This window comes from Oryx dammah, unplaced genomic scaffold, assembly GCF_014754425.2.
Source record: "Oryx dammah isolate SB20612 unplaced genomic scaffold, SCBI_Odam_1.1 HiC_scaffold_16, whole genome shotgun sequence".
NCBI lineage: Eukaryota > Metazoa > Chordata > Mammalia > Artiodactyla > Bovidae > Oryx > Oryx dammah.
In genome coordinates this window covers 3,258,843-3,284,505 of record NW_024070200.1, presented here as the reverse complement: position 1 = coordinate 3,284,505, position 25,663 = coordinate 3,258,843, and the positions used below count along the sequence as shown (strand labels likewise).

Here is a 25,663-nt window from a genome sequence, read left to right as displayed (position 1 = left end):
CAGGAGGGAGCTGGGTGTGTCCACCAGAAAGAAGGCCAGCTGGGCTGGAGAGAAGCGAGGCGCGTTGAGGAGTTTGGAGAGACGGCACACAGGCCATGCCCAGCGGGCTCTCGGGCTCGTCTGCGGCATCTTGGATTCTTGTTCTAAGATGACGGGGTGAGCAGGGACATGAGATGATCCGACCTAAGTGGTTCTAAAGACCTCTGCACCTGCTGGGTAGGAACCAGAGGGGCAAGAGTGGGAACAGGGAGGCGCGTTTCAGGTTGAAGACCCAGCCCCTCAGATGCCGGGGTTCCTCGTCCACACTTGGGAGGGTGAGGCTGGGCCCAGCTGGCCATGGGCACTTCAGTTGGGTGGGCTTGTCAGCTGACCGCTGGCTTTACAGGCCTGAGCTGAGAGCTGGCTCCTGTGGCTTCTGACCCCTGAAGGCAGAATGCAGACAGCTGTGCTCTGCGGGCCGGCTCCTGCCCCCGCCGCCTTCATTTTCTCCTGGACAGCCTGGTTTCTTCGGCGAATGCCTCTCCTCCCTCACAGACAGCCGGTTCTCCAATGTCGTGCACATGTGGTTCAGCAGCTGTGGATGGTCAGTGTTCAGTCCAGAAAGGAATCTCCTTTTCAGCCCCATATCTCTTCTTTTAAAGTTGTTTTTTTTTTTTTTTTTTGGCCGTGCTACGCGGCATGTGGGGTCTTAGTTCCGCCCCCAGGGATCGAGCCTATGCTCCCTGCGTTGGACACACAGAGTGTTAACCACTGGACCGCCAGGGAAGTCCCTTCAGCCCCAAACTTCACTCCTGTGCACACTGTGCCCAGCATTTCTGAGTCTGGGGGCTCTGTGGGAGCAGGTCACCTGCCTTTTCCCAGCAGCCTCACCCGCTGTGTGGCTTCCAGAGCGCGGTTGCCCGGGCCTCGCTTCGTTGGCCTCACCCCTGTCTGCTTTCTACTCTCGAGACTTCTGGGGAACGCTGTCTTGTCCTTAGATGCACCAGCGACTCCTCGTGCAGATCTTGTGACTGGAGGTTGTAACTTTCCATGCCTTCATCATCACTTGTTTAAGACTTACACCGTTAAGTGTGAGTGCAGGCCTGACCTCGATCAGGAAACTCTCTTCTGTTCTTCCTTTTTTCTCACCCCTCGGCCAGGGGTTGTTGGCAACTACTCATTTCTGCCATTGGAGCAAGTGAGCAGCTGTGGCCAGTAGGTGAACAAATGCGTGCGGTTGTGTTCCAATAAAACTTTGTTTGCAAAAATAGGTAGGGGGCCAGATTTGGCCCATGGGCCATAACTCACTGACCCCTGGCTTAGTGGACTCCAAATCAGATTTAGTACTTAAGAGAAACCCTTTGGTGAGAGGCTGGGCACTGAGGCTGCCTTGTGAGTTTCTGGGCTCTGATCTGAAACCTGTAGAGACTGTGCTCTGTGAAAGAGATATGCCTTTGTCTTTGACCCCACTCCCCACCTAGATGCTGTTGAGAGGCTAGTGATCTGGCCCTGTGCAAATGAGCGATGACTTCCCTGGTGGCTCAGAGGGTAAAGCGTCCGCCTGCAATGCGGGAGACCCAGGTTCAATCCCTGGGTTAGGAAGATCTGGAGAAGGACATGGCACCCCACTCCAGTATTCTTGCCTGGAGGATCCCATGGACAGAGGAGCCTGGTAAGCTACAGTCCATGGGGTCGCAAAGAGTCAGACATGACTGAGTGGCTTCATTTTCACTTTCACTGTCACTTTACAGTAGTCTTGCCTGGAAAATTCCACAGACAGAGTAGCCTGGTAGGCTACAGTCCATGGGGTTGCAAAGAGTCAGACATGACTGAGCAACTTAACTTTCTTTCACTTTAAATGAGCGATAAATGTCTTTCAGCTAATTGTGAATTTTTCGAATTGCAGTGTTTGAATGGCAGGAAAGAGGTGCTTGTTTAGTAGCGATCCCCTGTATGAGGAAACATCTAGAAATGAGGCTTTATCACAAATCCAGTTGTCTGTTTTGCTGTTTGAATGAAATATCTCAGAATACTGAGAAGCTGACAAATACCCATATATCTGCTGTCCACATTTCTTTTCACTCTGACTTTATGGGGGTGCAGTTGCCTGGCTGCATAGGAAGTTGGGGATTTGGGCATACTGCTGGGTCCAGAGACCTTCAGGCTTGATGCACCTCACGTTAGAAACTGCCGGGGACCGCGTTTCCTGAGGCTGAGGAAGCCCCTCCAGCTCCTGAGGTGCAGCCTGGGCTGCTTGCAAGACCTGGGAGGGGGGGTCTCATGCCCCCAGCAGACACACCTCTTGCTGTGCCCTTCCCTGGGGGTGCAGCGGTGTGCAGGGGCTGGGCAGGGGCCGCCTGAAGACTCCCCCCCCAGCCCTCCAAGAGCCCACTGCCAAGGCCTCGAGGGTCCCCACAACCGGCAGTGATAGACGCCCCGCCCGCCAGAGTCCACGCAGCCCTGCTGTAAAGAGGCCCTGAGCTGAGAAGAGTGGGCCTGCCCCACTTCACTGATGGGGCTTCATGTGAGTCTCAGGGCATCCTGAGGCCCCCACATCCCACCTGGAAATGCAGCTGCCTCTGACATAGTGGTGGGGGTCAGCACCCTCGCTTCGGAACCTCCAGAGCCTGCTGAATTGCAGCGACGTCGAGTGGAAGGAAAAGGGCAGCTCTTTTGATAAATAATTCTGAGTTTGATAAACTTCCCATCAGACTTCCCTGGCGGTCAAGTGGTTAGAACTCCATGCTTCCACGGCAGGAGGCGCAGCTTCCATCCCTGGTGGAGGAACTAAGATCCTGCAGGCCACGCACCGCGTCCAAATATTAATAATAATGATCATTTTCCATTATTGATCCGAAAACAAACGAGGCTGAAGCCAGTCTCGGAGCACCTCTCACCTCACTGAGTGAATACATAAAAACGAAACTGCCCATCACCTCCTTTCCCGGAGTGGCAAAGAAAGGAAGAAGTTAGTCTGCTTAGATCTTACCCAAGTCAAGTAGCTTAGACAGTATCATTCTTCTTTAGAAAAATTTCTTGTGATTTCAAGATGGACAATCGAGTTTTCATTTTGCGTGTAAACACCTAAACCAAGGATGCACCCCGTTGTCCGTCACTGACTGTTGAGCCGACATGAGCTCCTTCTCGCGCCAGAGCCCAGAACAGCCTTGAAAGTGCACGCCTGCAGCTCCAGGGCTGCTGTGAGTCCGTCTGGAAGGACAAAAGCCCTTTGGGAGCGCTGGGTTAGCGGCTGTGGAGTGCCCCTCTCTGTTCCACACCAGTTCCTCCCTTGTGCGTGGCTGGCACTGTCCTTGACGTGAGCTGCCATTCATAGTTCAAAAGTCCAAGAGCTGCCAGTCTTCTTTTGGAGGGGAGGCCACCGTCCCAGCGCCAGGCCCTGTTTAGAGGTCAGTGGGGGGTCACAGGACAAGGAAGCTCCTGGTTCTGCCTGAGACAGTAGGGTGAGGGCAGGGGCTTCCGCAAACAAGCTGAAAAGGAGCAGGTGACATCCTTTTCTATATGTGGTAAAAGATACACAGCACGACGCGTAGCCCGAGTGACACTTCGTACATTCGCCGTGTTGCGCAGCCGTCGCCACTGTCCAGCTGCAGACACTGTCCTCACCCCAGAAGGGAACCGCCTAAGCATCGCGCCTTCGCTTTTCACCTCCCCCACTGCTAGGCCCTGACAACCACTCACCTGCCGTCTCTCCGTGGATTTCCCTGTCCTGGTTGCTTCATACAGATGGGATCATACAGTACATGGCCTTTTGTGGCTGGCTTCTTTCATGGCACGTGGTGTCTTCAAGGTCCACCTGTTTTGCGGCTTGTCTCTGTACGTCACTGCTTTTCGTGGCTGAGTAGTACTCCGATGTGTGGATATACCATGTTGTACGTTATCATTTGATAGACACGTGGGCTTTCCTGTCTTTGGTTGTTGTGAATAGTGCCGCTGTGAATACTGGTGTGCAAGGCTTTGCTTCAGCACCACTCTTTCAGTTCATTTGGCTACATACCTAAGAGTGGGCAAAAGTCCCTTTTGCCAAGTGAGGAAACATTTTCATAGGTTCCAGAAATTAGGATATGAGCATTTTTCAAGGGTCACTGTCATCAACCTATGTATACATCAGCCCTATAGTCAGAAGTTTGAAAGATGCAGGGAATTAGGTGTATCTGTGAAATCTCCAAAAAAAAAGCATCGCTGGGGTGGGATGTAACCAGAGACTCCGGCGGCTTGTAAGCAATTGAGTTGTTTTCTAGTAGCGTGAAAGAGACTATCCCAGAGCAAAACTTGCCTTTTTCATGTGTATTTTTCCCTTTCTAATTGTGCTATAAACTACAACTGTTTGACATACTTATTTGTTTTTGTCTTCATTTTGGAAACAGATTCCCAGCAGGAAAAACAGCCTTATTGCTGCCCCGTCTGCAGTATCTAGTAAAATAAAAGTGCCAGCCCCTCAGCCCATAGTGAAGAAAGACAAACGGCAAAATTCTTCCAGGTTTAGCGCCAGCAATAATAGAGAACTTCAAAAACTACCGTCTTTAAAAGGTAATTTTTATTATTCATCTTCTGAAAGTTAAAGTTTGCCCACTTAGGGGTAAGGAGCAACATTTTGATGGTTTGCTAGCTTCTTTTGCTGTGTTTAAATTCTGTAAGGTTATTTTTTCCTCTTTATTGAGTTTTTTCAGGTTGAATGCCACTAACTTAACCAACTAATATTTCAAATTCCAGAGCTATTTACAATAAAAATGTAATCGTGAGTATATTACGGGTGTAAAATACTTAACACACAGAGAGCAAAGACTTAAATCTTTTCACGTTAATTTTAACTCAGCCAGTTTTCTTTCAAGTAATTCTCCTCTTTCGTTTGTCTTAGAACTCTGGAAATCCAGAAAGGAGTTTCTGCAAGTAGAGTAATTGTAAAAACTATGGTAGAACCTCTTCGTTGTTCTGGTGCTAGAGAAGTAAGGACGATAGCAATAGTCTTTTACGGACTTTCTCCTTCTGGGTCACTTGGGGATTACCTTTTCCCCGGGGTTTCCTGCTTGAGGTTAGTCAGGGAACAGTTCTCTTTGCTTCAAGTTTCCCCCCTAAACAGCCCAGCCACCCCTTTCTGTCTGGGGGATATTCACTCCCTGAAAGTGCTTCTCCAAGAGATTTTGAGGTTGAAGTACATAAAATCTTATTGGGGAAACAAGGTAAGGACCCCAAAGTCAAATATAAACCTCTGAAAAGCTTTATGTTTACTAACTTATAAGACTAGTGTAATAAAGCATCAAACATTTTTCATACCTTAAATTCCTAACAGTGGATCTTCTACGGTTAATTTTCCTTGTGTATGAACTTGCAGCAGAAGCTTGTCATCTTTACAGGTGTATTCCCGTGCCTTCCGCATTGCAGGGCACAGAGCCGGAGCTCAGTATAGATGTTTGCGGGAGAGAGGGTGGATGGATGGGGGAGAGAGGGTGGGGGGAGAGAGGGGGTGGAGGGTGGGAGAGAGAGAGGGTCGGGGAATGGATAGAGAGAGGGTGGGTGGAGAGAGGGTGACTGGAGCGAGAGAGGAGTGTGTTGGGGAGGGTGGATGGATGGAGGGGGTGGAATAGTGGGTGGAGGGAGGGATTGATGGATTCATGGATGTACTTCTGACCCCTCACTTGTTAGGGATCCAGGCTCTCCTCTCACTGCCTTCTGCAGAGCTTGTGTCTGGCTTGTATTTGGTTTAGCTGTGTAACAGATAGCGTGCCTAGTAAGTCCTTCTGGAGGAGTCTTCCCTCCCTAGTAGTCCGTGCCTTTTCGGTGCTGTTCAGCCATTCACCAGACACTGTGTGGAACACCCCCACACCAGCCCTGCTCTAGGTTCTGGGGGTTCCCCATCCAGAAAACCCCAGGGCCTACTCTCCTGGAGCCAGCGCCTCCTCCACCAGGGGGAGCCCCCCGGGAGCGAGTGAAGGGCCGCCTGCTGTCCCTGCTCCCGGGGTCACTGTGCTGAGCCTTCAGGCATGGGCGCTGTCCCCAGGGCCTGTCCCAGCTGGAGGTCGGCCCCTGCCCATGAGGCTGTGCCCCACCAGGCCGACCCCTTCCCTTCTTGCGCCCAGAAAGACACACCCACGTAGCCTGAATCTCACCCTGGCCAAGCCGTGCCCCTCCTCAGTCTTGTGTGGTGCATCTTTCCTGGCTGTTCTAAAACATTAGTGCCTCTTACTTTGCCGACTACGGTCCGTCTAGTCAAGGCTATGGTTTTTCTTGTGGTCATGTATGGATGTGAGAGTTGGACTGTGAAGAAGGCTGAGCGCCGAAGAATTGATGCTTTTGAACTGTGGTGTTGGAGAAGACTCTTGAGAGTTCCTTGGACTGCAAGGAGATCCATCCAGTCCATTCTGAAGGAGATCAGCCCTGGGATTTCTTTGGAAGGAATGATGCTGAAGCTGAAACTCCAGTACTTTGGCCACCTCATGGGAAGAGTTGATTCATTGGAAAAGACTCTTGATGCTGGGAGGGATTGGGGGCAGGAGGAGAAGGGGACGACAGAGGATGAGATGGCTGGATGGCATCACTGACCCAATGGACATGAGTCTGAGTGAACTCCAGGAGTTGGTGATGGACAGGGAGGCCTGGCGTGCTGCAATTCATGGGGTCGCAGAGTTGGATACGACTGAGCGACTGAACTGAACTGAATTGAAGCATGTCAGAGCAACTTTTGTCTGGTTCAGAAAAAAATAGGAATTGACTGGAATTACATTAAAGATATAGTTACTGGTGGAATTCTGTTTTTATGATACTCTACCCATCTAGGACAGTGGTACGCTGCCTCACTTTTTCAGCTCTTGTTTTCTGACTTTTCATAAGGTTTTATGACTTTTCCTGGGATTCTCTACCCTTGCGTTAAATTTCCTTCCAAGCGCTTCCTAGGTCTTGTCACTCTTGCGTTGTGTTTTTTCCATTTATGCTTCTAATTCGTTCCTATTATTCTAGTGAAAAGCGGTTGGTTTTTTAATATTTTCTTACTCTGTCACCAAATTTTCTTATTAATCTTAGTAATGTTTTTGTTAGCATCCGTATATATAGTCCTGTCATTTGTAATTGGAGAAGGCAGTGGCACCCCACTCCAGTACTCTTGCCTGGAAAATCCCATGGATGGAGGAGCCTGGAAGGCTGCAGTCCATGGGGTCGCTAAGAGTCAGACACGACTGAGCGACTTCACTTTCACTTTTCACTTTCAGGCATTGGAGAAGGCAATGGCAACCCACTCCAGTGTTCTTGCCTGGAGAATCCCAGGGTCGGGGGAGCCTGGTGGGCTGCCATCTATGGGGTCGCACAGAGTCCACACGACTGAAGTGACTTAGCAGCAGCAGCATTTGTAATTAGGTATTTTTCTTTTCCAGTATCTGTACCAACAAATACTGGTGCTCTTAGTTTTATTTTGCCTTCAGCTGGGACCAGTAACACATAGATATCAGCGGTGCAAGCATGCCCCCTTGTTCTCCTGTTTGGGTGACCGGCTTCAGCTTTCCCTTGTTTCTCTGGAAAACGGCCCTCGGTTTCTGGTGAATCACGCTGGCCCAGCATGCTGCCACTTCACGGTCTACATTTTGCACCACTGTTTCGGTGTCGCCGTGGCTGGCAGGTCATGTCCTAGCGCCGCTGCTGCATTTTATCAGATGCCGTATGGTTTTTCTCCTTAAGATGTTAATTTAATAACTGCTGTGTGGGTAAATTTTCCGGCTTTGGACTGTCCTTGCATTACTGAGAGGAGCCTCAGTATCGTCGCAGTGTGACTTTGCTGCACGCTGTGTTCAGTTTAATCTTCGTTACTCTCTGCCTCCACGTTTACTGCGTGACGCTGGGCATGGTTTTCTTCCCTTTCTGTAAACTGTTGTACTGTATCAGATCTAAAGTGTGTCCGTCCTGGCACTCTGCACTCTTTCCTGAATACCATCTAGAGAACCGCACACCACTCTGTCACGCCCTCTCTCACAGAGATTGTCCGATGCACCCAATTTTAGCAGAGATCAAATATGGAATAACAGATGCATCTCACAGTCCGTGGCATCGGGTGAAAGGTTGTGGCAGAACTCGGCTGGGCCTAGTGCTTTGCTCAGGGATGAATCTGCAGATCCCTGCCTTGTGAGGCCAGGTTAGGCCGGGTCACGTGTTAACTCACACACTGTGCTCTTTAAAGAATCTCTTAGTTTCTCCTACCTCTGTGGTAGTGCTGTCTCCTTATGAGTTCATTTATTCCTCTGATTATTTCCTTTTCAAGATACTTCATTTCCACTTTTAATTATCCTGTTTTCTTTTATTTTTTTTTTCCTCAGTTTTTATATAGAGTTCACTTAACTTAAAGCCATGTGTTCCTCTGAGTATAATTTTAGCTCTGCCAATAGATTTTTCTTGCTTTTTTCTAAAATCATAGCCTTTTTAAAAGTTTTATTGAGGCATAACTTACATACTATAGAATTCACTAATTATAATTGGAAATGTGTATTATTATAATTAACATGTAGAGTTGTGCAGCCATTACCACAGTGTATTAATAGTTTTAGAATGTTTCCATCGCCCCTTATGCTTATTTGCCATCAGCCCGCACTCCTATCCCAGCTCCAGGCAGCCACTGATTTGCTTTCTGCCTCTTTGTTGGTCAGTCGCTAAGTCATGTCCAATTCTTTGTGACCCCGTGGACTATATATAGCACACCAGGCTTCCCTGTCCTTCACTATGTCCCAGAATTTGCTCAAACTTATGTCCATTGAGTCGGTGATGCCATCCAACCATCTCATCCTTGGTTGTCCCCTTCTCATCCTGCCTTCAGTCTTGCCCAGCAAAAGGGTCTTTTCCAGTGAGTCAGCTCTTCACATCAGGTGGCCAAAGTATTAGAGCTTTGGCATCAGTCCTTCCAGTGAATATTCAGGGTTGACTTCTTTTAGGATTGACTGGTTTGATCTCCTTGCTGTCCAAGGGATCCCTAAGAGTCTTCTGTAGCACCACACTCCAAAAGCATCAATTCTTCAACACTCAACTGTTTTTATGGTCCAACTCTCACATCCCTACATGACTGCTGGAAAAACCATAACTTTGACTAAACGGACCTTAGTCAGGAAAGTGATAACTGTTTTTTAATATACTGTCTAGATTTGTGATAGCTTTTCTCCCAAGAAGGAAGCAAGCATCTTTTAATTTCATGGCTGCAGTCACCGTCCGCAGTGATTTGGGAACCCAAGAAAATAAAATATGCCACTGTTTCCACTTTTTCCTAATCTATTTGCCATGAAGTGATGGGACCAGATGCCGTGATCTTAGTTTTTTGAATGCTGAGTTTTAAGCCAGCTTTTCGACTCTCTTCTTTTACCCTCATCAGGAGGCTCTTTACTTCCTCTTTCTTTCTGCCATTAGGGCGGCGTGCTAAGGTGTGTGTATGCACGCTGTCACTTCAGTCATGTCTGACTCTTCGTGGCCCTGTGGACTGTAGCCTGCCAGGCGCCTCTATCCTTGGGACTCTCCAGGCAGTAATACTGGAGTGGGTTGCCATGCCCTCCCCCAGGGGATCTTCCCCACCCAGGAATTGAATCCGAGCCTCTTGTGTCCGCTGCATCAGCAGGCAGGTCCTTTCCCATGAGCGCCACCTGGGAAGCCCAGTTGCCTTGGTATCCTTATCAAAAACCAATTGACCATACATGTAAAAATTAATTTCTGGACTCTCAATTTTATCATATCAATCTATATGCCTACTTTACCTCAGGCCAACAGGATCTCATTATAGGAGCTCACTGCTGCTTTAATTTTCATTTCTGTCATGAGGCCAGGTGCCCTTACAAATGTTTATCAGTCCTTTCCCATTGGACTGCCTGACATTTTCTTAACTTTTTTGAAGATTTCTTTATTCTGGATATGAACTTTCTGTTGGCTATATACGTGTTATAAATACCTTGTTCCACTGTAGTTTGTCTTTCATTTTAGCCATTCTGATGAGCTGGTTTCAAAGCCAGCTGATGACGAATGAAGGTAAGCATCTCTTTGTAGGTTTATCATCTGCTCAGATGTATTCTTTTCTGAAGTGCAGGCTTGAGTCTCTAGGCCTTTCTTTCTCATTGGATTGTTAAGATTTTTTTTAAAAGACATCGATTTGTTGGAGTTCAGGTGTAGGTCCTTGTAGATATGGGAACTACACATTTTCTTCTACTCTTGAGTTTTTACTCTCAAAGACATTAGCACTTTGACAGTACTTTGGCCTGTTGAGTAAATCTTTGCTATCCACCAAGTAATGAAGATGTTACCTTACGTTGTTTTTCCTAAAACTTTCTTTGCCCTTTCACCTTGAATCGTACAGTCCACATGGAATTAAGTTTTGTGCCTGCTGTGATGTTAGAGATCACAGTTCCTTTTTCCCGTGTTTTTCCTTTTTCCCCTTTTTACCATGCTCCCTGGCATAGTATCTTTGTTGGAAAGAAAGGTCACCCTTCCCTCACTCACTGTGGTGTTATCTTTTTGTGAATAAAGGACCATCGCTGTGCAGACCCATTTCTGGGCCCTGTTGTGTTCCATGGGCTTGCCTGGGCTGTGTCTGGGAAGCACTAACACACCCTAGTAGGTCTTGGTATCGAGTAGTCTTAAGTCCTTCAGCTTTTACTTCAGAATTGCCTTGGCTCTTTTCATTTCCACACAAGTTTTAGAATCAGCCATTTGTCCAAGAAGTCCCTGCTTTGTTTCAGTGGGAGATGGTATTTCAAGACCGCGGTCTGAGTGCCGGGGTTCTCTTTGCTATTGGAATGGTCACTGTTTACAAGACTTTTCAGTGGACCGCACTAGAAAATAACGTTGTTTTTAGGACATAGCACATCAGGAATTCCTGCTGATACTCTCCATTCAAGTTCAGGCATTTATTTAATTTCTGTTTTACACCTCCCTTTAGTCACGTGAATATTTCTGGTTCTCAGGGACACCAGAGATAATAAATAGAACTTAAATATCAGATAATTATTCATTTACTTTATCCCACATTGGGCTTCTGTAATAGCTCAGTTGGTAAAGAACCCACCTGTAACGCAGGAGACCCTGGTTCGATTCCTGGGTCGGGAAGATCCCCTGGAGAAGGGACGGGCTACCCACTCCAGTGTTCTTGGACTTCTCTGGTGGCTCAGCTGGTAAAGAATCCACCTGCAGTGCAGGAGACCCTGGTTCGATCCTTGGGTTGGGAAGATCCCCTGTAGGAGGAAAAGGCTACCCACTCCAGTATTCTGGCCTGGAGAATTCCATGGACTGCATAGTCCATGGGGTCACAAAGTCAGACACGACTGAGCGACTTTCTTTTTAGCCCACATTATACAAAGTGTATTTTCAGACAATACCAACGTTGTGACCGGTAGATGACTGAAAGGTTAGAATTTGTGCCTCTTTTCACTGCCGGGCTCCCCCCGCCCTTTTCTTCAGTAGCTTTGCCCCGCCGTCTTTGTCGGAGTTGGTCACTGGCCGTGACAAACTGGAGTGTCTCGCCGCGTCGCTGGTTTGCAGTCGTCCCCGCAGGAGCGCGCCTGACGCTATCTCTGCGCCGCTTCTCGGCACTTTGCTGTGCAGTGAGCGTCCTCTCTGGGACCCTTCTGTCTCAGACCTCAGAAAGCGTCTGCGCAGAACGTCCCTGGTTCACGTTTTCTCTTCACGTGTATGTTAAGGATGTTCTCCATTTCCTTCTGCAATAAAGTACCGCTGTCCGACTCTGATGTCAGTTTAGCTTTCTTTTCTCTCTTACAGGTTATTTGGTCTGTTTGCTTTCATGCCTAAACAGGTTTGTTTTTTTTTTTTCCGTTAAAGTCCAGTGCTTTCAGAGTATATCATTCTGGGTTGACTTTCCCACATACGTGCTGTGTTCTTTCACAGTGATAACACCAAGTCTCTTTTTCTTGGATTATTATTATTTTGAGGATTTGGTCTCTCCCCTTGCTTTCATTTACTCCTCTGGAGACTCCTGTTGTACAAACACTGAATCTTCTTTGCCTGTTTTTTGTATTTGTTGTCTCCCTTTTTTATTTAATTGGTTTTTTTTTTCCTCTTTTTTATGTGCTGTTACCTGCAAGGCATTTCAGGTTGTGTTTATTTGCTCTCGTATTCTCTTCAGTGAATCTTCGTTTCTGAAGTGATTTTCTTCTTCTAATTCTCTACAGAGTTATTACCTACCTCTGAGCTTTTCTATTAATATTCATGTAGTCCTTTGACACATTCTGTGATTCCTTTAGTGTCTTTTGTCTCATCTTGAAATGTTAGGCTGCAGTTCTCCGCGTCTTTGTGGGACGTCTCCCTGTAATGCTTTCACTGCCGCGTAGGTGTCGTTCAGTCCCCTTTCGCTTTTTCCTTATAAGAACTCCATGTGTGCATGTGTGAAAGTAAAGTGGAGCTGGGGCTCTGGAGCTCTAGCTCCAGTTATTTTTTTGTGAAATTTTCAAAAATATGGTGCCTGACCTCCTGAGCGCCCTGATTTGGTCTCTTCTCCTGCAAATACCAGACCGGCGTTCTCCAGCTCCTCTCCTGCCTCCCTGCTGTGCAGTCTGGATCCTCTGCCCAGCAGTCTGTCCCAAGTGTGACCTAGTTCTGGGAGGAAGCAACGGCTGCTGAATGTCGAGGGTTCCCAGGGCCCCTCCAGTTCCGGCTGCTGACTCCTTGCCCTCACCCGTTGTGGGGTGTACAGATCCCTTCTGCTTTCAGCTGCTGTTCTCAAGGGGGGGTCCACCCAGCTCTTTGGTTGTTTCAGAGTTCTTACCTGTGGAGGACACTCACTGCTTCTCTCTGACATCTTCCCCACAGACACTGAGTGCACACCGGCCTGTGGCTGCTGGTGGTCTAACCCATATGCTCACGTGTCTTTGGGGGACACATTTTCACCTAATTTTGTTGTCGATGTTGGCCATGGGCATTTGTTTTGCCATCTTAGTTGCACTGTATAATTTTGTGCAAGAATTTGGGGTGGTTAAAAAAATGACGCCACCTTTTTTTCATAATAGCCAAAACTTGGAAGCAACCAAGATGTCCTTCAGTAGGTGAAAGGAGAAACAAACCATCCAGATAATGGCATGTTATTCAGCAGTACAAACGAATGAGCTGCCAGGCCATGAAAAGTCATGCAGGAACCTTCAATGCATAGTACTAAGTGAAAAGAGCCAGCCTGAAAAGGCTGCCTTCTGTATGAGTCTTACTGTACGACGTTCTGGAAAAGACAAAACTAGGGAGATGGTGAAAAGACCAGTGGTTGGAGAACAGGGGGATGAATAGACAGCGCACAGGAGATTTTTAGGGCAGTGAACTACTCTGTATGTTGCCAGGTGGTGAACACATGGCTTTTTATATCTGTCAAAACCCACAGAACGTACAGTACAAAATGAATCCTTACTATGGTCTTTCATTAATAATGTATCAGTGTTGGCTCTTCAGTTGTAAGAAATATATCACATTACTGCAAGGTGTTAGAAGAAACTAGGGGAGGGGAGGGAGAGGTATGGGAACTCCATACATTCAGTTTCTCTATAAACCTAATCCTTAAAGTTTGTTCATTTAAAAAAGGGTTGCCAGAGGTGGGGTATGGAGCCATAGGTGAAACGCGTGAAGGAACTCAAATGGTATAAACTTCCAGTTAAAATAAAGACGTCGTAGGGATGTAATATACAGCACAGTGACTATAGTTAGTAACACTGTGGTGACTATTTGAAAGTTGCTGAGAGAAGAGATCGTCAAAGTTCCCGTCCCAAGGAGTGAAATATTCCATAACTATGTCTGGTGAGGGATGTTAACTATTAACTAGACTTATTGTGGTGGTCATTTTGTAGTAGGTACTAATGCAAAGAGCCAACTCATTGGAAAAGATCCTGATGCTGGGAAAGATTGAGGGCAGGAGGAGAAGGGGGTGGCAGAGGATGAGATGGTTGGATGGCCTCACCGACTCAATAGACGTGAATTTGAGCAAACTCCAGGAGATAGTGAAGGACAGGGCAGCCTGGCGTGCTGCAGTCCTTGGGGTTGCAAAGAGTTGGACATGACTTTGCAACTGAACAACTTGTTGTACACCTGAAACTAATAAAATATGTCAGTTATGCCTCAGAAGAGGTAGGCTGCTACTGCCGTCTCTTTGGACTTCTCCATTACTGGATATCTGAATTCCGACCATTTTAAGCCCTCCATAACATCATCACTGTTTCGTTCTGTTGATAACCGTTTAGACCTGTCTGCTTCATCTTTTTAGTCTTCATTCCTTTTTGCATCTCAGACTTTTCCTGTGAGGTCAAATTCTTGTTTGAATGCATCATTCAGAATTTTCTTTAACAAGGATCTGCTGGCAGCAAACACTTTGTTTATCACTGAGTATCTAACTGTGGATTGTTACGTTCCTTCAGTGCATTGAAGCCAAGCATTTCATTGCTTTTTGACTTTTATTAGCATTGAGAAGCCAAATTCATTCTTTTGGAAAGCGTTGTGATTCCTGGCCACTATTCTGATTTTGACCAAGACATGGTTGGGTTTTTAAATTATTATGATTTATTTATTTCTGACTGTGCTGGGTCTTCACTTGCCGCATGGGCTGTCTTCTAGTTGCAGTGTGCAGGTTCCTCACTGAGGTGGCTTGTCTCGTTGCAGAGCACAGGCTCTAAAGCACAGGCTCAGTAGTTGTGGTGCACAGGCTTGAGTTGCCCGTGGCATATAGACTCTTCCCAGACCAGGGATCGAACGCGGGTCCCCTGGCTGGCAGGCAGATTCTTATCCACTATACCACCAACGAAGTTGGTTGCTGGTACAAAATAAAATAAAATAAAATAAAATAATGATTTCTTTTTTTTCAGTGATTCCACTACCAGGTGTCCAAGTGTGGATTTCTTTTTTATCAGTCTTTTTTGCAATTCACTTTGAATCTTGGATTGTTATATTTCCTCAGTTGTATGGAAAGTTCCCGCACAACTGAGGGAATATACTATTGTTTCTTCGATTGTTATCTCTATATTAAGTTTCTCTCCCCATCCAACTTCGGCTCTAATCAAATAGGTTTGGGAATCTTTCATTTACTATCTCTCTTTACTCCTCATCTGTATTTTTCAGCGTTTTTGTGAAATGGTGCTATGTTCTTGATTGGAGTTTCATGTTACCCATGGTGAAGGACCAGTTTTCTTTTTAGTTTTCAACCCATCTAATACTTCCATAAAATATAGTGAAAATAAATGAAACATGAAACACAGTCACAAATTTTTAGATTTCAGGTATACTTTTTTCATTTATGGAAGTTCTGTTTCTAATCTGCTGTGTGATTTTTTTTTTTAATAGTTTCCTGTTCTTTTGCAGATGTCATGTCTTTTAGTCAGCACAGCTGCTCTACAGTCCGTGTCAGGCAACACCAGCATCTGAAGTCCTGTCACATACATGTTGCTCGTGTTGGCTTACTTCCTTATGTCCCTGATCATTCTTTAGTGTATGCTGGCCATTCTACTCAAACATTTGAAATAAACTAAAACCTAGAATGAAGGTATCTTCTCCAGCAGGGATTTGTTTTTGCTTCTGCAAGACCCCTGGCGTCACTACTAGTCTGGGAGTGCCATAAACCACAACAAATTGTATGACTTGTTAGATTAGCCAAGGAGCTTGCCTTGTGAAATATCCCCCTGATTCCTGGTAGCTCCTGAAAGTGGAAACCTTTTCTGGGACAAACTGTATCAGAAGTGATGCTGTGTAACTCCGGAGACAGCTTCCCTGTTGGGCGAGGTGCGTGCGTGCGTGCTGTGTGTGACGAGAAGATGGGCGGCTACATCTTGCCCCCGTGCCGTGGGAGGTGGTGACACGTCCGTCTCCCCAGTGCCTGGTGTTTCCCCTGCAGTTCAGGAGTGCTCGCGACCATCTGCCAGGCGTATCTTGGCACCCTGCAGTGTCTCTTCCCCATCAACCACATGCCAGTGCTTTAAACACCACTTGATAATCCTTGTCCAAGTCAACAGTTTCACTGGAGATTTCAGCGTTTGATCTGGCATTCTTCTAAAAGCACAGCCGTTTCTTACCAAAGGGGCCTATTTGGTTATCCTGACATATAGCTCCTACTGGGGAGAAGGCAATGGCGACCCACTCCAGTACTCTTGCCTGGAAGATCCCACGGGTGGAGGAGCCTGGTGGGCTGCAGTCCGTGGGGTCACTAAGAGTCGGACACGGCTGAGCGACTTCACTTTCACTCTTTGCTTTCATGCATTGGAGAAGGACATGGCAACCCGCTCCAGTGTTCTCGCCTGGAGAATCCCGGGGACGGGGGAGCCTGGTGGGCTGCCGTCTATGGGGTCGCACAGAGTCAGACACGACTGAAGCAACTTAGCAGCAGCAGCAGCAGTTCCTACTGGAAAGTGAGGAGAAGCTTAAGTCTTTGCCTTTGAGTTACCAGTTTCCCTCACATGGTGAAAACGAAAGGTCTTCTTCCTTTTTCTTTTGTGACTGCCATTATGTGTCCTTGATATCGGTGTGTTTTAATCTGCTAAAACCATATTCCTTCTTAGGTGCAGATGCATAGTTTTAACCATTGTCTGATATTTGGGAGAGCTGCTGTGTATTTTTTGGCACGGTGTCATTTTTGTCTCCTGGTTTCTGGCACAGTAAGATGTCCCCCCTCCCCCCAGACTTGGAATTAGCCATTTTTCAAAGAGCCATGATTCCTTTCAGTGGGGAATAATATTAGAGACCAAAATCAGGGCACTAGGCAGTATTCACTGCTACTGGCCTGCTGTTGCTTTTAGGCCCTTTCGATGGAGGGAGCTAGAATATGGACATATATTCTAGAATATATATGTGTATATTTTAGCTGTGCTTTCATAACATTATGCTGTTTTCACGTGTTTCTTGAATTTTCATAGTTGTATCTCTCTCTTACACTGAAAATCTTGATTTCTAATATCATTCAATTGCTGTACCATACTAAAACTACTCACAACAATAATGATATTATTACAAACAATAGGAACTTTGAATTGGTTCGTTTCATTGCACAAAATAAAAGCTGCTGATGTATTTGCTGTGATTCCATTAAATTTAAAAAGTGTCTGGAGAGGATTGGCATCTTAAGGACGTTTGAATCCCCTCGGCCAACAGTGTGGTGTCTTTCTGTTTAAGACCACTTTCATTTCCTTTAGGGGTGTTTTTAAGTTGCCCTCCTGTAGGGTTTTGCACATTTCTCTGTGTGTGCCCAAACATTCTGTTGCCGGTGCTGTTGTAAATTGCGCTCTCCTTTTCCGTTGTCTTCTAAATAGCTGTTAATTGTCTAAGTGGAGGTTGGTGGCGTCTGTACTTTGCTTTCACATCCTGCTTCCTTACTGAATTGTCTTATTGTTGGCAGTAGTTTTTCAGCGGATTCTTTTTGATGTCCCCGCTATTCATTAGAGCTGCATGTAAAAGGAATCTCACCTCTTTGTTTCCAGTTCTTATACCTCTAGGGTCTTTCTCCTGAGTTGACTGAAAAGTCCAGTAAGATGTTACTGTGTGGTGGTGTGAGCAAGCATATTTGTCTTGCTCCTGACTTTAATGGAAATAGAAAGTGAAAAGTGAAAATGAAGTCGCCCAGTCGTGTCCAACTCTTTGCGATCGCATGGACTATGGCCTACAGACTCCTCTGTCCATGGGATTTTCCAGGCAAGAATACCAGATGGGTTGCCATTTCCTTCTCCAGGAGATCTTCCCGACCCAGGGGTTGAACCCAGGTTTCCCACATTGTAGGCAGACGCTTTACCATCTGAGCCACAAGAAGCATTTATTAATTACACTGTTTATATTCCCCTGGTTTTCAGCTGTTGTAAACCATGCTTTAATGTAAATCTTTTGTCGTTCACACCTTTGAACCTCTCCTTAAGCTGGAATCAAGGAAGGGAGGTACTGATCAAAGGCCACGCGTTTTCAAGAACCCTGTATAGATACTGTCCAAGAGGCGGCCCCACGAACTCTCCCGCCAGAGTGTAGGAGGTACCTGTCCCACCGCACCTTAGTGGAAAATAGTATTTCCTATCTTTGTTTTTTTTTTTTTTTAACAGTGAGGCTGAATGTAGCCTTCAGGTCTTGTTCATTCAAAGATTTCTCTGAATTAGTCCTTTCTTTTAATATTTTTGGTCTGGAAGGTAGAAGTGTAAAGTGAAGAGAGTGAATTTTTTAGGTGGCTAATAAATCATGGACTTTGTTTCCTGAAGCCATTCTCCTTGCTTTAGAAAAGACAGACCTCTGGAGAAATCCAAGATATAATGAAACAACTAGGGCTTAATAACAATTCATTGGAGACCATGGGACAGAAATTTAGAACTGCTAATAAGTGTTAGGCCTTTTGGGAAAGAAGTTGTCCCATTGTTGGGAGAACGTATCTGAGTTTTTAGAAATTGACTTTGGAATAGCAGTTTAAAATGTGTGTCTTGCCCCCGTTTTGTGAAAATGCAGTTCAGTTCAGTTCAGTCGCTCAGTCGTATCTGACTCTTTGCGACCCCATGAATCGCAGCACGCCAGGCCTCCCTGTCCATCACCAACTCCCAGAGGTCACCCAAACTCATGTGCATCGAGTCGGTGATGCCATCCAGCCATCCATCCTCTGTCGTCCCCTTCTCCTCCTGCCCCCAGTCCCTCCCAGCATCAGAGTCTTTTCCAGTGAGGCAACTGTTCGCATCAGGTGGCCAAAGTATTGGAGTTTCAGCTTCAGCATCATTCCTTCCAAAGAACACCCAGGACTGATCTCCTTTAGAATGTACTGCAGCCTAAATTCAAAGCAGTTTATTTTCCAATACAGTTGAGCATCTTGCCATACAAGCGATCATTTTTTACTGCTTAAAAATGAATTAGCATCTATTTAGAGGAGCTTTCGTGCTTCCCAGGTGGCACTGTTGGTAAAGAATCCACCTGCCAGTGCAGGGGATGAGAGATGTGAGTTCAATCCCTGGGTCGGGAAGACCCCCTGGTGAAGGAAATGGCAACTCACTCCAGTATTCTTCCCTGGAAATTTCCGTGGTCAGAGGAGCCTGGTGGGCTGCAGTTCTTGGGGTCACAGAGAGAGAGTCGGACACAACCAAGAACGCGTACCCCTCTTGTCTGTTAGTTGAAGAATAAAAATGGAGTGAGAAGGTACCAGAGTACTCTTTCTTAGTCTCTGAATTCTCCTGGGTTCAGAAACTCAGCTTTCATCTGTCTTGTTTCTGCCACGTGTTTGGTGCTGTGTCTTCTGATGCCCACAATAAGGGAAGGAAACAGCTCGGCAAGCCAGGCGCCAGTTCACAGCAAATGTTTGCTGACCACTGGGGTTGTCAGAGCGCAGAGAGGCGGTCAGGACAGTGACGATGAGCAGAGGTGGCCCCGGCTCTCAGGGAGGCCCCGCGGCGCCTGCGGCCCCCTCCCACTCGGACCCCGCACCTGTCTGTTGCAGAGGCGCCCCAGGCCCATCTCCCGTAAGCCTGAGCCCAGCCCTGAGCACGGCCTGGCCGCTGGGGCGCCCTCCTGCCCACTCTCCTCCAGCCACATGGCTCTTACCCGAGGGTCAGTCTCAGCCTCTGTCTGTCATCCCCGGTGAGCCCCTTCTCGGCAGAACTCAGGGAATTGGTGTCAACTGGCAGCAGTAATCCTGCATTTAATGTTTAGCTCAGGCCTTCTGCAGACCTCACCTGGGTTTCTCCCAGCATCCTTGCGTGTTCTCACCTCCTGCCCGGACCCTCCAGGCCTGGGTTTCCCCTGTGCTCTGCCTTCTCCAGGGGCAGCCCCGTGCCCTGCTGGCTGTCTGCCCCTGTGTTTCCTGAGCTGCCTTGGCTGAGGCCTGCCTTATCTGTTCTCTTAAATTGTGGTAAAACATACACAGCATAACATTTACCATTTAACCATCTGTAAGTGTCCAGTTCAGTGGCATCCAAGCAGTGTGGCCATCGCCACGTCTCTTCTTCCTCCCCCAACGGCTCTGGACCTGTTACTTCCTCCCTCTACCCACTCCAGTGTTCTGGCCTGGAGAATTCCACGGACTGTACAGTCCATGGGGTCGCAAAGAGTCAGCTACGACTGAGCGACTTTCACTTTCCCCTCCCCCAGCCCCTGCCTGCAGGCTAAGTCGCTCAGTCGTGTCCGACTCTTCATGACTCTGTGGACTGCAGCCCGCCAGGCTCCTCTGTCCACGGGATTCTCTAGACCAGAATACTGAGTGGGTTGTCGTGCTCTCCTCCAGAGGATCTTCCCAACCCCGGGATCGAACTCACCCCTCTCACGTCTCCTGCATTGGCAGGCAGGTTCTTTACCACTAGCGCCGCCTGGAAAGCCTCTGGCGCTGGTACCCACCATTCTCCTTTCTGTCTCTGTGATTGTGACTCCCCTAGGGACCTCAGGTAAGTGGAATCATACAGAATTTTATTCCTGAATTTCGAGGCTGAACAGCATTCCATTGTGTGGATTGTTGTCCTTCAGTCACTAAGCCGTGTCCGACTCTTTGCAACCCCTGGACTGCACACGCCAGGCTCCCCTGTCCTTCACCATCTCCCAGAGCTTGCCGAGACTCGTGTGCATTGAGGCGGGATTCCGTTTTGTGGCTGGAGCACCATTTGTCTCTTCATCATGATGGACACTTGGGTTGCAGAACACGCCACATGATGCTCTGTCTGAAGTGTCGGCTGAGGGCAGGGGCGGTGGGCGAGTCTGTTTTGTGCCCAGTCTAGTACCTGCCATGGATCCCTGAGACACAGGTTTGCTGAAGGAGCAAAAATTGCTCTGGGCCGGGGCCTCCCCGCATCCTCCAGTTTTCTGGGAACTATTGTGGGGCTGGAGCCCCTCCCGGGCTCAGCGCTCCCTGCACCTCGGGCTCTCCCTCGTGAAATGAGGTTTCCTGCTAACAGTTGACCTGGAAGCACTTGGCGTGTCACCTTGGCTCCGTGTACCACACGTGGGTTTCCTACCTTCTCAGAACACGGAAGGGGTGTGACGACTTCTTTGGCTTTAAAGGGTTTCCAGCCCCGCTGCAGGGAAAGCACAAAGAAGCAGAGGTCTCCAGCGGCGCACTCTGGGCAGATTCTTTGCTTCGTCTGCCCCACACACCCCCGCTGGCCTTTCCTGAGATAAGCTTGTCCACCCTTTAAACCACTCGCAGGACTCGCTCAGATCGACAGGGCAGCTAGCGAGCGTCCCTTTGACCTTGCTGTTGGCAAGCAGAAGTGCCCTGGCAACCTTTGAACACAGCTGAATGCTAGGTATCTTTGATCTGCCTAAGGAAAAAGGCTATTTTAAACTGTAAGCGAAGCCAAATTTTTTTGGGTTAGATTTCCTACCCAAGAAAACACACATTGCCCGTGCCCATGTTGTTTCCAGTTATGTGTCGGCTCAGAGCACAGCCTTCCTTTAATAAAAGAAACTGTAAAGCTTCTTCACTAAAATATGAGCATACTTAATTTGCCTATAAAATTTGCCTGGGGAGATGAAAATTAAAACCTTTGGCTGAATTTATAAATGAAAACGTGAATGTTTCAGTCAGGAATGCTACCTCCAAATGGGATGTAACTACAGACTGTTTGTAAATAAAGACCCACGACGGAGGAAGCCAAGAATAAAGAGGAACTCCTATTTAAACCTCCCATCCTTGGGCAGTACAATGCTCGCGTTTGCCTCCGTGCTGGACAGATGCGCTGGGAGCTATAGTCTTTCTGCCCACTTGGCGGTTCTGCAGGGAGCTCTGCACTGAGCCCGCAAAGGTGCCTTTCCTAGAAATCAGCTCAAGCCCTCCGCAGGGCAGGAAAAGCTGTCATGGGAGTGTCCAGAAGCCAGGCTGGAGGGCACCATGGGGAGCGAGGGGCTGGGCAGGGGCTCTGCTCTCAGTGGGAGGACCAGTCCCTCTCCAGGTGGTCAGTGGCATACCGCTCTTAGCTCTGTGCTACAGGGACAAGCTGTAAAGACTGGTGCGGGAGTTTGGCAGGATCAGAATTGGGCATCACTGCTTGATTCGTGCCTTTGTGCAGTGAGTGTGCTCAGTGTGGTCCTGGGGCTGCTTGAAGACAGCCAGTGGCCCAGGACAGGGAGAGGAAGGCTTCCCGGAGGGGGCTAGCCCAGACAGGGATGCCATCGGCGTCTCTGCCCTCACACTGAGCCCCAGGGCCGAGACCCTGCTCTTCAAGCCCTTAAGTGCCCACTGCCCCTTCCCCGGGATGGCCGAGCACGTGCGGGCGGATCCCACCTCGGGGGTGGCTTCATCCTCCTGGGCGCCCCCCACAACATCGGTGGCATCGGCACCTCCACAAAGCCGAGGAGGTGGGGGGATCACAGACGCGCCCCCACCCCCTTAACAAGTGAGGAAAGAAGGACCAGCCTGGGGTTATGGAGGGTGAGGGTGGCCTCTCCCCAGGCACAGGTGCTGGCTGAGTCCCTGTTTCATCAAGAGGAGAGGGCTCTGGAGGCTGACTGGGCCTCGGAAGCCTAGATGAGCCTGTGGATTCCATGCAAATGTGCAGTCAAAATTTAAGTAGCCCATAGCTGATTCCTTGAGCCGAGGAGTCGTCGGCATCCTCGTGTTTGTGGTTCGGTTTGTCATGCCTCATTTAGGCCACTTCTGTGTTTGTTTTTTACATACTCCATCTCATTTATGCAGCACAGTGAATCTTTTGCGGCACAGTTCCCCTTCTCTGTTCCTCGCCTGTGCCTGAGGGGGCAGCGTTCACTAAGGGAGTCTTCCGGCTATCTCTCCATCTGTGTGTCCTGGGACTTCCCTGGGGGCCCAGTGGTTACAACTCTGTGCGGCCAGTGCAGGGGGTGCAGGCTCAATTCCCGGTTGGGGAACTAAGATCCCACATGGCACGTGGCACAGCCAAAATATAAATAAGATGACAATAAGAATGATCAGCTAATTAAAAAAAAAAAAAACTCTGTATGTCTTTATTTAGTTGTTAATTTTCATGAAATTATTGTGTGCTTATTTTAGCGATACTGAACAATGTAGAGACGTTTCAGAAAGAAAAACTACTCGTAGCCATAACACTCCATGGTGATTACCATTGACATTTTGAGAATGTTTCTTTTTATGTTCATACTATTTCTGAAGAATTATATACTGCTTTGCTCACTTATTTTTACTTTACAAATCCATAAGTACTTTTGATAAATGTGTAAAAAATTTCACTGTGTGGGATAATCCCTTTGATGTTGAGGTATTTTCTAGTATTTTAGAATCATAAATTTAAAATGTGATGCTCTCAAAACGAATAAAATACTTTGAATTAACACAGGAGGTGAAAGACTTGTCTGCTGAAAGCCATTAAAGAAGACCCCAGTAAATGGAAAACACGTGTGTTCATAGATTGGCAGGCTCAGTCTTGTTAAAACCTCAGCCCAAGAGGTCCACAGATGCACTGCAGTGTTGATCAAAATCCTAACAATGCTTTTTCCTAGACATAGAAAAAAAATCCATTCTAAAATTCACATGGACTCTCCCGGAACCCTGGATAACCACAGCAATATTGAAAAAGGAGAACAAAATTGGAAGTCTTACATTTCCTGATTTCAAAGCTTACTGCAAAGTTATGGTAGTCAAATCAGTGTGGTACTGACCTCCTTGGTGGTCCAGTGGTTAGCCCTCTGTGTTCCCAATGCAAGGGGTCTGGGTTCAATCCCTGGTCAGGGAGCTGGATCCCACATGCCCCAACTAAGAGGTCACATGCTGCAATTAAGACCCAGCACAACCAAATAAATAAATATATATCTATATAAAAACCGAGACACAGACACCAAGAGTATAAGAGATCAAGAAGTAAGCTGCCGCGTGCATGGCAACATGGTTTTCTAGGATGCCAGCACTCTGGGAAAAGGACAGTCTTTTCAAGAGTGGTGCTGGAAAAAAACGGATATCCACATGCAAAAGAATGAAACGGGACCCTTATTTTATACCGAACCTAAAAGTCCAACAGAGTGGATCAAAGACCGAATACTGCCTAAGAGGAAAACATAGAGGAAAGTCTGCCATTTAGACTTACCAGCAATATCTCAGACGCAACTCGAGAGCACAGGCAAGGAAAGCAAAAGTAGATAAATTGGCCTACCTCAGAATTTAAAACTGTGCAGCAAAGGACACAACCAGCAACCCATGAAATGGGAAAAAGGATTTCAAAATCATCTATCTGATGAGGGATTAATATCCAAAACTTACAAAGAACTCCTGCGACCTAACAACGAGAAAACAACCCAATTTAAAAATGTGCAAAGAACTTGAGTAGACATTTCTCCAAAGGAGATACAGAAATAGCCAATAAGCACAAGAAAACATGACTAATATCTCTCATCATTAGGAAAATGCACATCAAAACCAGTGAGATACCACTTAACACCCGCTCGGATGGCTGCTGTCAGAAAAACAGAAAATAGCCAGTGTTGGTAAGGATGTGGAGAAATCAGAAGCCTTGTGCACTGCTGGTGAGAATGTAAAATGATGCTGCCGCTTTGGCCCCTGATGTGCAGAACTGACTCACTGGAAAAGACCCTGATGCTGGGAAAGATTGAGGGCAGGAGGAGAAGTGGGTGACAGAGGAAGAGATGGTTGGATGCCATCACTGACTCAATGGACATGAGTTCGAGCAAGCTTCAGGAGATGGTGAAGGACACGGGAGCCTGGCATGCTGCAGTTCATGGGGTCACACAGAGTCGGACATGACTGAGCAACAACAACAGTGTGGAAAACAGCATGGCAGTTCCTCAAAAAGCTAAAAATAGAATTACCGTAATTTTTGGAGAATATACCCCCCAAAAAATTAAAAGCAGAGACTTAGACATTTGTATATTCATATTACAGCAGCATTATTCACCACAGCCAAAAGGCAGACACAGCCTGTGTCTATCAAGGGATCAATAGAACAAAATGCGGTATATCCCTGCAATAGAGTATTGTCCAGTCTTAAAAAGGGAAGAAATTCTGGCACATGATGCAACCCAGCAGAACCTTAAGGACATCACGCTGAGTGAAATAATCCAGTCACCAAAGGACAAAAGCTGCACAGTCTCACTTGTATTAAACATCAGGTACGCAGAGTCGTCATAGTCATGGGGACCGAACACGCAGGGGCCGAGGGGAAGGGGCTGGGGTGGAAGTGCTTAACAGGGGCAGACCTCCTGTCCTGCAAGATGAACCGAGTTCCGGGGCTGGGCAGTGGCGATGGTAGCACATCACGATGAACGTGCTTCTGCCACTGGGGGCGCGACGCTCTGAAATGGCAACGACGGTAAATTTCATGTTACGTGTGCACGTGCTGCCGCTTCAGTCGGGTCCCGTTCTTTGCAACCCTAAGGACTCCAGCCTGCCAGGCTTCTCTGCCCATGGGATACTCCAAGGTAGAATACTGGAGTGGGCTGCTGTGCCCTCCTACAGGGCATCTTCCCAACCCAAGCTCAAATCCATGTGTCGTTACATCTCTTGCATTGCAGGTAGGTTCTTTACCACTAGCCCCACCTGAGAAGGACTTTAGCACAAATTTTTAAATAACTGTTTTTTTTAAAACTTGATGCTCACTCATGGCTACTACATTTCTGGAATAGACTCCCAGAAGTTAAATTACTTAAAGAATCTTTACATATTGCCAAATTTTATTGCCAAGCCTTATTTTCCAAAAGGATCAGAACAATTTATAGATTTGTTGTCAAGGTTACAACATGCCTTTACCAGTATTAATTATAATTTTTAAAATTATTGCTGATTTGACAGATGAATACTTTTCTTCATACA

The 25,663-nt window shown here is 47.2% G+C and overlaps 1 protein-coding gene across 6 annotated transcripts in view; it reads left to right on the top strand.

The window, feature by feature from the left end:
- The window catches only part of PPP2R5C (protein phosphatase 2 regulatory subunit B'gamma), a 138,776-nt gene that overhangs the window by 12,576 nt on the left and 100,537 nt on the right, over nucleotides 1-25,663 (top strand). For all 6 annotated transcript variants that reach the window (XM_040256905.1, XM_040256902.1, XM_040256904.1 and 3 more), the window contains exon 3: nucleotides 4,365-4,527. In XM_040256905.1, coding sequence (XP_040112839.1) covers nucleotides 4,365-4,527 — 163 coding nt within the window. The remainder of the gene's footprint in view (nucleotides 1-4,364; nucleotides 4,528-25,663) is intronic.